General features: G+C 37.5%; 1 protein-coding gene across 2 annotated transcripts in view; it reads right to left on the reverse strand.

Annotated features, from left to right (window-relative positions):
* Positions 1-7,128: 7,128 nt before the first annotated feature.
* The window catches only part of ZEB1 (zinc finger E-box binding homeobox 1), a 122,105-nt gene continuing 117,184 nt past the window's right edge, over positions 7,129-12,049 (reverse strand). For both annotated transcript variants that reach the window (XM_075082514.1, XM_075082513.1), the window contains exons 8-9: positions 11,622-11,802; positions 7,129-9,615 (exon numbers count right to left, since the gene is read on the reverse strand). In XM_075082514.1, coding sequence (XP_074938615.1) covers positions 9,068-9,615; positions 11,622-11,802 — 729 coding nt within the window. In that variant the 3' untranslated portion in view covers positions 7,129-9,067. The remainder of the gene's footprint in view (positions 9,616-11,621; positions 11,803-12,049) is intronic.

The raw sequence follows: 12,049 nt of genomic DNA on the forward strand, positions 1-12,049 counted from the left end.
TAATGATTCTATGATTCTATGATTATCCCAAATTTAGAGCTCCCCAAAGATTATACAACAGCATTCTTCCACCCCTTGCCAGCCATTCGGCAGACCATCTCCATTACTGATGACAACATGCACCTTTTGGGAGAGCAAAGACTCTGCTTTCCACAAGGAGAGCCAGGTACCAGCATGTGCTCAGCAAACTCCACATCAGGTAATACCACGCGTCTAAACACCTAAGTAGAGAGATGGGCAAAATGCATTTCAGAAGCTACAGAAGACAGCAAATTTAGTAGAATTACAGGAAAAGAATTTGTGCATATGGAGGTATTAACCATGACAAATCCCACAGAAATTTAAAATTTCTGCTTAGAAGGGAGTATATGACTAGACCATGGTGCAATGGTCTGGCTGACTGCATAAGCCAGTTCTGCGGTGTCAATGAAGCTAGGCGGCCTCCTGTTTCGGCATTTTCAAGTACTTGCTTTTACAGCAGTAGAGACAGTCACTGGAGTGTGGCCGTGACATGAGGAGAATCTTATTTACCTACAGCAGTCACAAGGGGTGCACATGTGCTTGGGTGGATTGGGCCTACAGGGCAAAACTGAGAGCCACTGGGTAGAAACTAGGTGGCAGGAGGAGCAGAAGATCAGTTTGAACAGTGCTTTTCAACATACAGTTTAAAAAAATCAGGAACATAAATGGTCTTTGACCTATACATGGTTCTGGTCATGAAATATTTGCATTTTTTGGCTTCAGACACTCCAGCTATTTTAAATTAGTTTTAGTTACAGTGAGCTGAACAGATTCAGATGTCCCTGAACCAAATACATTTCCACTATCAGAGAGTAAGTAATGCAGTACTGCCTTTCTTCAACAGAGACAGTAGGGCCACAGTTAGGAACTAGATTAAATAATAAACTACCGTAAAGCAGGAATTAAATTTTTTTTCCTTAATATTAAAAAAAACCAGAATGTTTTAACTGCAAAGGAGAAGCAGCAGATCCTACATTTTTTTTTACTTACATAAGTAATCATCTGTTGAACAGTTTCTGTAAAGAAGGATTATTCATACATGGAACAATTTGCTGCACTGAGGTGGGTTTTCCCCTCCATTCCTCTTCGTCTGGGGTTACAGCTGGACCCCCCACTGGGGAGCCATCAGGACCCAGACAAGGTGTCCCTGACAAGTGGCCTTCACAAAAAAACCCTACAAGAAGCAATATGATGTATTGGGCCAGCAGGAGCACATAGAGAACAAGCAAAGCTTTTATTCTTTTCCCTTCCTAAGGGTCACTGGCAGAACCTGAATTCCCCTCCAGACTGACAGCACACTCGCCACTTTGCAGTGACCCCAGCACCAGCAGGGAGCAATGGGGCACAAAGATTACAGGTTTCTGGAAACAGCTCTGGAAGTAAATTGCTAGTGGCAACCCACCACCTAGCCAAATGTCCCATCAGCCCTTTTGTGGCATCTGCTGGCCCTGAGTAAGATACTATTATTGTATATAAAGTCTGAGTCTGCTGCCTGAGCTGAAGAACAGGCCTCTTGACTGCAGTGTAATAGGATAAGCTTGTCAAGCAGTGTAGCTGCTAAAGGGCGAGCTCCACTGTGCCACTGAAAATCACAGAAACAATTTGCCATATTCCTTCAGAAAAAAAAGGCATGCTAAAGTAAAAGGCAGTCAGCTTCCCATGTTAGAGACCTCGGTCCTGTTCCCAACTCTGCCTGAGTGACTTGGTGCAAGCTGTATTATCACTCATCATTTTCTTTTTTATGTGTTTTTTCCCTAACCCAGGAAAGCTGGCCTCATAATCAGGTTTGGAAAAGATACAGAAATTGTGATAACACTCATCACAAGTGCAAATGCTAGAATTCCTTGTTCCTTGGTTTACAGAGTGTCTCTCAGTAAGCTTCAGGACATTTTAAAAGCACTTGCCACAACAGACTGTCTTGGAGACCAGAATGCCAATAAAAAGAAGCCTGATTAAAAAGATTTTAAAAAAATTCTTAAAACATTGCCATGTTTTGGGGAACATGAATCACTGCTCTCAAGAATTTGTAATTTACAGACTGAGGGGCGGCTGTTCTCCAGCCTCTGGTGATGCCGGCTAGCAGCTCCTCTGAAGCACAGCTGCTGGCTCCTGCCAGAGGAATTCTTTGGAGCTGCCTAAATGGGGAAAAAAGCTGACTCAAGGTCAACTTAGTCAACTTGTCTTGATTGAAGCCCCTGTTATCTCTGCAACCACAGCTGAGATCATTTGACCTGGTCAGGCTGTAACCGCGACCACTTCAAACACTCTCTGGCTGTTAACAGTAGCAGCAGCTCTTGGAAAAGTTCTGCTGGCAGCACAATCAGCTCCAACCATCAGAAGGGTTAAACCCTCCTCCTCCTCATACTGACACTTATTACTCACAAGGACTCAGAATGACGTATGAACAAATGAAACAGCTGTTCAGCAACTAGTTTGGAGGACACCAGTGGCAGCATTACGTTCAGCCTGAGCAAAAGAAATCGAGGACTCTGTTGACATAAGTGTTTTCCCATTATTGGGCTGATATGATTGAGGGAGGGAAAAAATTCCAAGTACCCTTTTTGTGTATAGAGACATGACCTTACAAACCTGTTGGAAGCCCTCGATATTTTCAGAATTTTCCAATGAACTTATTTCTTGAACAATTCAGTCCAGCTTTGAACAATATGGTCCAACAGATTTTATTTTTGCACACTGAAAAGAGCAAAATGCTCCCTCTATACCTTTGCAAAAGCTTACCTGTCATTAAAAATTTAGAAAGCTTCACAGAATTCAAGGGTTCCAGTGATATTCATCACCAGTCATACAGGATTTGGCCTAAAGAGAGAGCTCCTGAACAGTACGGGATGGAAACAGGACCCAGTTATACAAAGTGCTGTGAGACTTGTGGTCTCTATTTGGGCCCAGGGTGTGCTAAAAGCGAGCAGACTTTCCAGGCAAAAGAGGAACAAAAACTCTGTGTTCGACTTGCGAGGAATGACACAGAGTTAGTGTAGGTGTATTTCAGGTTTTTTAGGGTTTAACTCATTTATCCCCTTAGTTCCTGAATTAACATGCAATGCAAATCTCAGGATTATTACACAAACTCTAGTGTACACAAAGATAAGCAAAAACCAAGGACAGTCCACAATACAGAAAATTAAAATCTAAAAGCAGAATTAAACAACTTGAGACTCACCCGATAACCAAAGGAAAGACCCAAATGGCATTCTCATAGTATTTCTTTCAAAGATTACTTCCCATTCTCCTCATCATTTTTAAAGATGTTTGGGGGATCTGCTAGCATAGAGGTACAGCCTTGGAGAACTTTACCTAGTTGTAGATTAATACTACATGACTCTCACATTCAGCATGCTACTAGGGTAAACTTTGCCATGAAAGTGCTCCTGACATCAGCACGTTTCATGCTTAATCCCAACTATCAGTTTATTTTCTAATTACAGTTTAAGAGTAGATTTCTTTTTTGTGAAGCGACGGAACAGATCATAATACATTGTTTCCCCTAGAGACAACATACATGCCATGTGTACGGTAGCCATAATACATACAGTTAAGAAGACTGTGTGACAGATTAGTGAGAAGAGGTAATGAAAGAGCAGAGAGATAAAACAAAAGTTGTAAATATTTGATCACTTTTAAGAGTTAATTTGATCAATAATTAATTTTGTATTAATTTTTTAAAATCAGACTGTGCAAATATCATTAGAACAACTGCCCGAGAAAAACATGAACAACAAATGATAAAATAAAATGATAAAATGAAAGATACTGTAATACTGAATTTCCATTATGAAAATTAGAGATTGTTCTAGTGACAATTAAACAAGCTATTCTGCTAAGGAAAGAGGAAAAAAATACTTTTGTGTTCAACTACCAGAACATGAACTGTAAAACATATAACAGACCCTCTATCCAAGGTAAGAATTGTGCACAGACTTACACACTGGTAGTAAATAAATTAAAAAGAACACTCTTGAAAAAGAGGTGCTCGGGACGGCACATATTAAGCTGTTTTGTCTCTCCTCCTCCTCTACTCAAAAGCCATCCTCCCTCTTCACTACAGCCTCCATGAGCAAAGTGGACTTTTCTCATCTTCACATCATTACCTTCACCTCTGATGGTCTTCCGTACACTAGAAAGTATTTTCATTCCTCTGCTATAGACTTCTATGTTGGTTTGGAGTGTGAACTGATCTTTCGTCACTTTGATGATAAAAGCCCCGATGTAGCATCTTGCTGTGGCAAAAACCTGTGCTTTTAGTGGTGTTCTATTTTCTGTCTTGTAAATGGCTTTGCTTTCAGACTGCCACTCAAGCTTGTGGCCACCACCATCCCAGGCACACTTTGCCACTACAAATATCAGTAAAGTGCTGCTTGTACAGACACTGACTGTGGGTTTACCTGCAATAATTGCATTAGAATAATTTTACTCAAGAGTGAGAACAAACCACTTGTTGCCAGTTTAAGCTGTTTTTACCCAATCTGTCTGAAAAATAGTGCCTTTTAGGGTAACTATATTGCATTCTGGGTTGATATACCATCGTGCATTCTTCTACTAAAATTTAAAATAGATATTGAAACACACCGGCACTCTGACATGAGCCAAACTATCATAACTTCCTGATTTCTCTTTTTTAGCACCCATTAATTTATCTGATTATTTGTAATTCAATACCATTTTCAAAAATACTTTCAAGCTTGAACATAGAGCATTGCTGAGCATTGCCATGTTACCAGTTTCACACACGGATAGGCTGCTCCAGATAACCGGCAAGTAGACAGCAGTGTGGCTATGAGGAATTCACGAGAATGCCACCAGAATCACCGCTGGGAAGTCATACGAATACCACTGAAAGAGGAGAACGCAGTTACTTCTCTTCAACATATCTTCTAGTATTCTCTGTAGCCTTAAGTCCCTCTTTCTGCTCCTGTTTGCTCAGGATCTCAGAAGGGTAATCCCCATCCCAGGGCATGAAACTTAGTATTTACTACTTCTGTAACATTCTGCCTATAGTTATTCTGTAACATTTTTCCTGTTCTCAAATTACCTGATAAAAGAAGATGTACCACTTCCACAATTTTGCATCTGTAACTGTGATTTTTGAAACATAGCAATTAATTATATTCTGGAGTAATGAAATAGGCTGATAGCAGAACCAAACCCAGAACTCCAGTCTCGGGTCAGTGCTCTGCATCATCACCCATGCTGCATTCAAAGGACGCTTTTCTTTTTGTCAGTCTGGACTGATCACTGTCCCCTGTCCCCCTGATTGTTTAGTTAAGAGAAGCCTTGCTTGGTGAGCATGAGGAAGGAGCAGGCACAGACAGCAGCTTGGCCACACAGTGCAACTGATGTACTTTTTATCTTCTGACCAAAGAAGAGGTGACAGGACAGTGAAGATTTATTAAAACTACATTTCATTTTTACTGCTCTGTTCCAATGGTTATGTATCTTAAAAGGACAGAATGCCAAGGCTTTACACTTTTGCTTTCACTTTTTTCATGTGCGAAACTTACTCTCCTTGAAACTGCTCTGCCATTAACTTACAGAGAAGGTCCACGTGGCTGGTGCTGGACTGCTTCTAGTTCCTTGGTGGACTCCCTTCACGGCTGCCTGGGCTGTTCCTCCGCTGCACAGCTGCCTGCACTGCAGGCATCTCACTGCTGGGGCTGGGAATGAAGCCCGCACCTCTTTGTTCCAGCTGACTTTACTCCACTAAATGAAGATGCATCACAGTTTTTGTGTTTTTCAAATGGGTAATGAATGATGTTACAAGGTCACAAACATCAGAGGCAACTCTGAGCTTAACAGATGCAAAATTCAATCCATTTTGAACACCAATCCATTTTGAAGATAAAAATGCTAATAATGGTTTCATAGTCTTAGTAATGAATATAAATTTTCTCCTGAAAATTGATGACGTTTCCTGAATCAAAATTGCTTGGACTTTGCTTTCTATCCAAGCATAGTTTTCTCTTGCTTCATTTAAGGTTCTGGAAATCAAAGTTACTGGCCTTTCACGTACAGCTGTCACGTAAGTAAGTAACCTTGGATTTATTCAGATTCTTTGCTCTATTACTAAAGACAGCAAAATATTATTTCTATCCCATTTTCAACAAATGTCTCACTGGGTTTATTACTATAGACAAGTTAGATGTTCCTGGAGCACGAAAAATGTGAAAAATCTTAAATTTCAAAAAGGTGTATTTCATTACCTAGAAGAGAGCAGAGCCAGTTTTACCTGCAAGAAATCCTGAACCACCTGATCAATTCTGTTCGGATAATAATTACAAGGCAACATTATCGATCCAATATAAATGGTTATTTTTTTCAAAACAGCTTTTTCATGTTTACCTCAGTGATACACTGCTGAGGTAGGAGCTTAGTCTACTTAAAAGTGCAATATCTGGTATACTGTACAGCAAAATACAAAGTAAAACAATATATGGGATAAATATTTTGTATGTATTAATGTCGAGATAAGATTGAGAATTATTCAAAACTTAGATATGCGAATATAAAATAACTTACATCATGTTTCTGTAAAAAACCCCCAAATTAACAACGAAAACCCCTTGTAAGGATCATTAAAGAACAGAACTTAGCTTAAAGAACAGTCTCTAAACTTTGCTTAAACTGCAAACATGCATTTGTAATACAACTTTCAAGCCCTCTTACTTACATTACTGAAATTATATATATCTGTAATGTTGGTGCTGTATCTTTGGAAAGTTCAACAGCAATATACACATCAACCTTTGCACTAGCTGATTGCTGAATCAAGAAAACTTACAGATTCACTTCCTTTAAAAGCACTCTTATTGAAAGAGAGCATTAAACTGTATATGAGATAGATACAAGAGGAAAAAAAATCACAAAACCACATGGTTTGTTTTGAAAACTCAGCTGTTGTTCTAACGTTGGTAAATCAATAAACTTATGCAGCAATCCCTTCGCCTACACGCCCTCAACGCTTTCTTTTGCTTACACGCTCCTTACATACAATTGAAACTGCGTATCGACACTGGAGCAGGAGCTGTGTCTGAGTAACAGCTCACAGAAATGATTTAAAACCATTTTCTAAATTACCAGAATAATGACAGTAGGTCAGACTTGTTGACGCATTTTATTGTGAGATGGGGAGTCTGGTAAAAAACTAGAAAATGACCATGATGTAACAAGGAACTTAAAAATGAAGTTTCAGATTTGTAACATACATACATGAATACAGGAACAAATTGGCACAAAAATGTTAAACGTTGTTCCCAACACTGTTTATAAGATTATTCTAATTTGGCTTACTAAGGAAATGAGAGTTTTATGGTTAGACTAATCTCTTAATAAAACTGCAGAGCATCATGCTATTAGTCACACAGTGAATTTCAAAATTTAAGAGCTTTATATTAAAAACTGGGTAAAGGTAAAATGAATTGATTGCAATTGTAAAATTAATACATTCCCATTTTAATTCTTCTGTTCTACAGTCCAAGGCAAGTATAAATGTTAACATAACACTGTTAAATCAAATCTCAATGCAAGAGAACCGATTGCATCTCTACTTTAAATCTTATCAACTTTCCAAATTTTCATACTAAAATATATTATTGTATTAATACAAACTACAGTATTATACACTACACTGTGTAATAAATAAAGAAATATAAAAATAAGACACATAAATATAAAAGTTTTCTAAAACTAAAAAGTTACATATGTCAGTAAGAAGGGTATTAATACTGCCAGGTTTGAAGACATACAGTACAAAATGTTGCACAGACCTATAAACTAAAAGAAATAAAATAATACTGATAGGTAAAAATCAGCTAACATTGTTAATAAATGGGGTCCATAATAACTAACATTTGAAAATACTTATGAGCCAGATAACATGTCATGTATGTGTCTGAAATTAAAGTAAACCAATAAAGCAATAAAGCAGATTAGAAAATTTCCCTTGTAAGTATTGTAGAGAAATTCTGCAAGTCTGGTATTAACCCAAAATACCACCAAATAATTAAATAATGAAATATACCAGTGTTCTTACTTCTCTGATGGCTGAGTGTTTTTTTCCCCATGATTAGGTTAGAAGTTTGATACAAATCAACAAATGCTAGTTATTGTAGGCCACACATTGGATAAAGACTTCTTAGAGCCTTTATAATACTGATAAATGGCACTTACAGCACACAGGTCTTGCATAAGGCCAAAGGAGATACAAAGCTTCATATCATATCCTTCATATTGTTACTACATACTCAAAACACAATTACAAACACTGATTTTGACGACTTTGCTGTCCTTACCAGTATTAACACTGTTAGTCCCTGCAATCAGAACTCAACAACAATCTTTTCAACTACATTTTTAATCACATGAGTAAGAAACTTCAGTTCTTCTATCATCTGCTTTCTTAAGGCTAACAATACACTTTAAATGATAATATGCTCTACTACAACATCTAATGTCATAAACCGCTACCTTCTAGGTTGAATTTACAAAGGTAGCCAAGTACTGTTTGCAACTGCATTACAGGTTTCTGCAAAAGGGAATTTTGTAGTGCAGAAGTTCTCACATTTTAAAACATAAGAAAATACTGAAGCGGATTTAGGAAATGTTTTACCATTAAAAAAAAAAAAAATCATATAAATCTCTCCCAATTGTACAGCTTAAAAAGTAATCAACTTAAGAATGAAAATTAATACTGATAAAACAAACAATGCCAGATGCTTGTCTAACAAATCAGGTTTCCTACAAGCTGTTAAATCTTTGCTTCCAGAGTCACTGTATTTTTCTAATCTGCTTCATGTTATAAACTTGTTCCTAACTTTGAAAACTGTGTGAAAAATTACTAAGTTTGAGGTTCAGGCACACCTGGATTTCTTTTTTTTTTTCTTTTTCTTTTTTTTATATATATATTTTTTTACACAGTAGTGAACAGAAATCACAGTATGCAGGCTACTGCGTTTCCATGAAAAGCATGTATAATATAGAACGAACTTCATTACCAATTTTTTTTTTCCTTATAGAAAAAACTATCATTTAAGCTTTATTTGTTTTTTTCTTCTGAAACCTGCCCATTATTCTGTATAACTTCTGGTTCTGCATTGCTTGCTTGATTTACAACTTCATCATTCTTGTTACCTTCAGTTTTCCCTTCTTCTTCTTCTTCATCTTCTTCTTCATCCTCTACGTCTTGTAGTTTTCTACATTCTTTTTCTTCCTGAAGTCCTTCTACCTCTTTTTCTTCCTCCTCCTCTTCCTCTTTTTCACTGTCTTCCTCTTCTTCCCTGGTTAGACTCTCTCTCTCATCCGAGTCGATCTGCGATGGAGATGCCCTGGCACCAGCATGCTCGTTACTGAGGACCTCCGGGCCGGCCTCCTCCTGTTCTGTGCTGTCACGCTCTTCTGCCTCTCTTTTGCAATAGGAGTAGCGATGATTCATGTGTTGAGAGTAAGACCCCGAGTGTGAAAACCGCTTTCCACATTTGTCACATTGGTAGGGTTTTTCCCCAGAATGCAGTCGCATGTGTTCGATCAAATGGTGTTTGTGTTTAAATGCTTTTTTACAGATTCCACACTCATGAGGTCTTTTACCTACAAAATAAAGCGCAAACAATTGGACATCCTGTAGCTGAAGTTTTAAAAATGTATACTGCTGTTTACATTATAAAATGCTGTTGCTGAATGTAATACCGAAAATTAATAATTTTATTTAACAAGATGTTCTCCTCCACGCGTTCTCAGCCTGGGTTTCTCACCTGAGCCCAAGGACAAGGGTGCAAAGGTACATTGTCACAATTACAATTTTTAAGTTTGTAACTGTAATTAAAATACAATTTTAGTTTGTAAGTTTTTTAGGAAAACTGAACACTGAAGGATAAACAGATTCTCAGATATAACTTTTATCCCCAAAAAAGTGCAAATATATGTAAATTAGAAAAGGAGACATTTTTCTTGCAGTAAACATTATTTCAACTCAAAACCATTTTAACTTTCCTATATTGATGACAATTTTAAATCAACTAAGATTTGATGTTGGTTTTGGTGTACCAAGTCCTTCTTCTGTGTTACAGGTAAAAGGAAAATCATTCTAAAATGTAGGCTGGCACAGGTAAGTGCCTTATGTACAAAACTTGCTGACTACACATATATTAACTAGGAGTATCTGCTTTGTTTCACATAGTTCTCTTTTTGTTGTTTTCCAGCTTTCTACTTTGTTGCCTTGTTTTTAGTCTCTCTTATAAACATAGCACAAGCCTAGTAATGTTATTTTGATTTCAACACTCAAAGTTGTTAGGCAAAAGAACATTGCAGAGTCTTAGCCCAGACATAAAAGATACAGACAGTGAGACAGCAGTTTTTTGGTCACACTCTACAGATGACCAATGCCTCCATGTCAACGTGCCAAACAAGCAGCGTGGTGGGTGTTGGTCTCTCTCTCAAGTAACAAGCGATAGGGCAAGAGGAACTGGCCTCAGGTTGTGCCAGGGGAGGTATAGACTGGATATTATGAAAAAACTCTTCACTGAAAGGACTGTCGTTGGACAGCACTGGAACAGGCTGCCCAGGGAAGTGGCTGAGTGACCATCCCTGGGGGTAATTAAAAGATGTGTAGACGTGGTGCTTAGGGACATAGTTTAGTGGTGGACTTGGCAGCGCTAGGTTAACAGTTGGATGTGATGATCTCAAAGGTCTTTTCCAACCTAAATGATTCTGTGATTCTATGATTCTATTACTCTGAACACTGCACTTAATTTAAAATTAGAATGAAAAGAACAATGTGTTATGAAAAGGAGGAGTTAAAAGTCTCAGGACAGGAAAGGTGTGAAGACAGATAGTCTTAACAAATACAACTTGAGAAACTTGATCAAGTGGTAAAGACAAATAGGAATTTTTTATCTTTTTAATTCTGTATGTGAGATGAAATTTAATCTTTGATATGCAGAAATATAATATAGGCACCTAACCCATAAAAAAAAATTTTTTTAAAGACATCACTGAAGAAATAAGAGAGCCACAGTTATTAAAAAATGCTAAAGATACTAGAGCTGGAACCAAAAGAAACAACTAGGAGAAATTAAAAATAAAAATAAAAGTCAAAATGGTGTTCTTTTGGGGTTAGATTCCATGTCTAATAAATGGCTGTTAACTTCAGATAATTACAAAGGTGGCTCAATTTGAAAATCCTTCATGATAGATACACTGCCTTTCATGTAAAGTGTTATACACATACGTGATCCCTTTTTCTTAATTTATAATTTTAATTTTTATTTTTTCTTAATTTATAATCAGGCAGGATAAATTAGAAGTAATACATCCTTGATTACAGGCTGTGGCTCACAGATGATTTTCCATGAGCCAGATGGAAGAACATCCCCCCTTTTTCTATTCAGGGTTTAGGTCTCACAAATTTAAAGAAACAAATTGCAGTTTTGTCAAACAAATGTACAAAACATAGGTTTCTAAAGACAGCTGAGCACAGATGACAAGAAGGACTATTACACTTCCCTACTCTTTCCAAGAACTGGATTCCAGTTGAGATTATCAGTTACACGCTACCAATGAAATAATGATCTGCAACAGCTTTTATTTGTGCATACCTGTGTGTTCATACTTATGTCTCAATAATGAGCTGCTCTTCTGGAATATTTTGTCACATAAATCACATGCATACATCCCATTTTCTGTCTTTCTCATCTTTTTCTTTGGAGGTGTTGAATCAGAATCATTTTGATCTTCTACATTCGATACTCCTTCTGAGCTAGTGTCTTGCCTTTCATCCTTCAGAGAAATTACGAAAAAGGCTGAGTTCAGTAAAACATGCACTGATACAGCACACAATTTATAAAATATAAGCTGAAGCTGCACTATTATTTTCATTTAATTCAATAACCAGCCAAACAAAATTGTTTAGACTTAGAGTCAAAAAAATCTCCGACTGCATCGCTGTGCTTTGCAGTCCCTGCCACCATACAGATGCAGCATTCTCACTGGGACTGGCTTTAATCACATCCATATTTGACTGTTG

The sequence above is a fragment of the Phalacrocorax aristotelis genome, chromosome 2 (assembly GCF_949628215.1).
Source record: "Phalacrocorax aristotelis chromosome 2, bGulAri2.1, whole genome shotgun sequence".
NCBI classification, from domain to species: domain Eukaryota; kingdom Metazoa; phylum Chordata; class Aves; order Suliformes; family Phalacrocoracidae; genus Phalacrocorax; species Phalacrocorax aristotelis.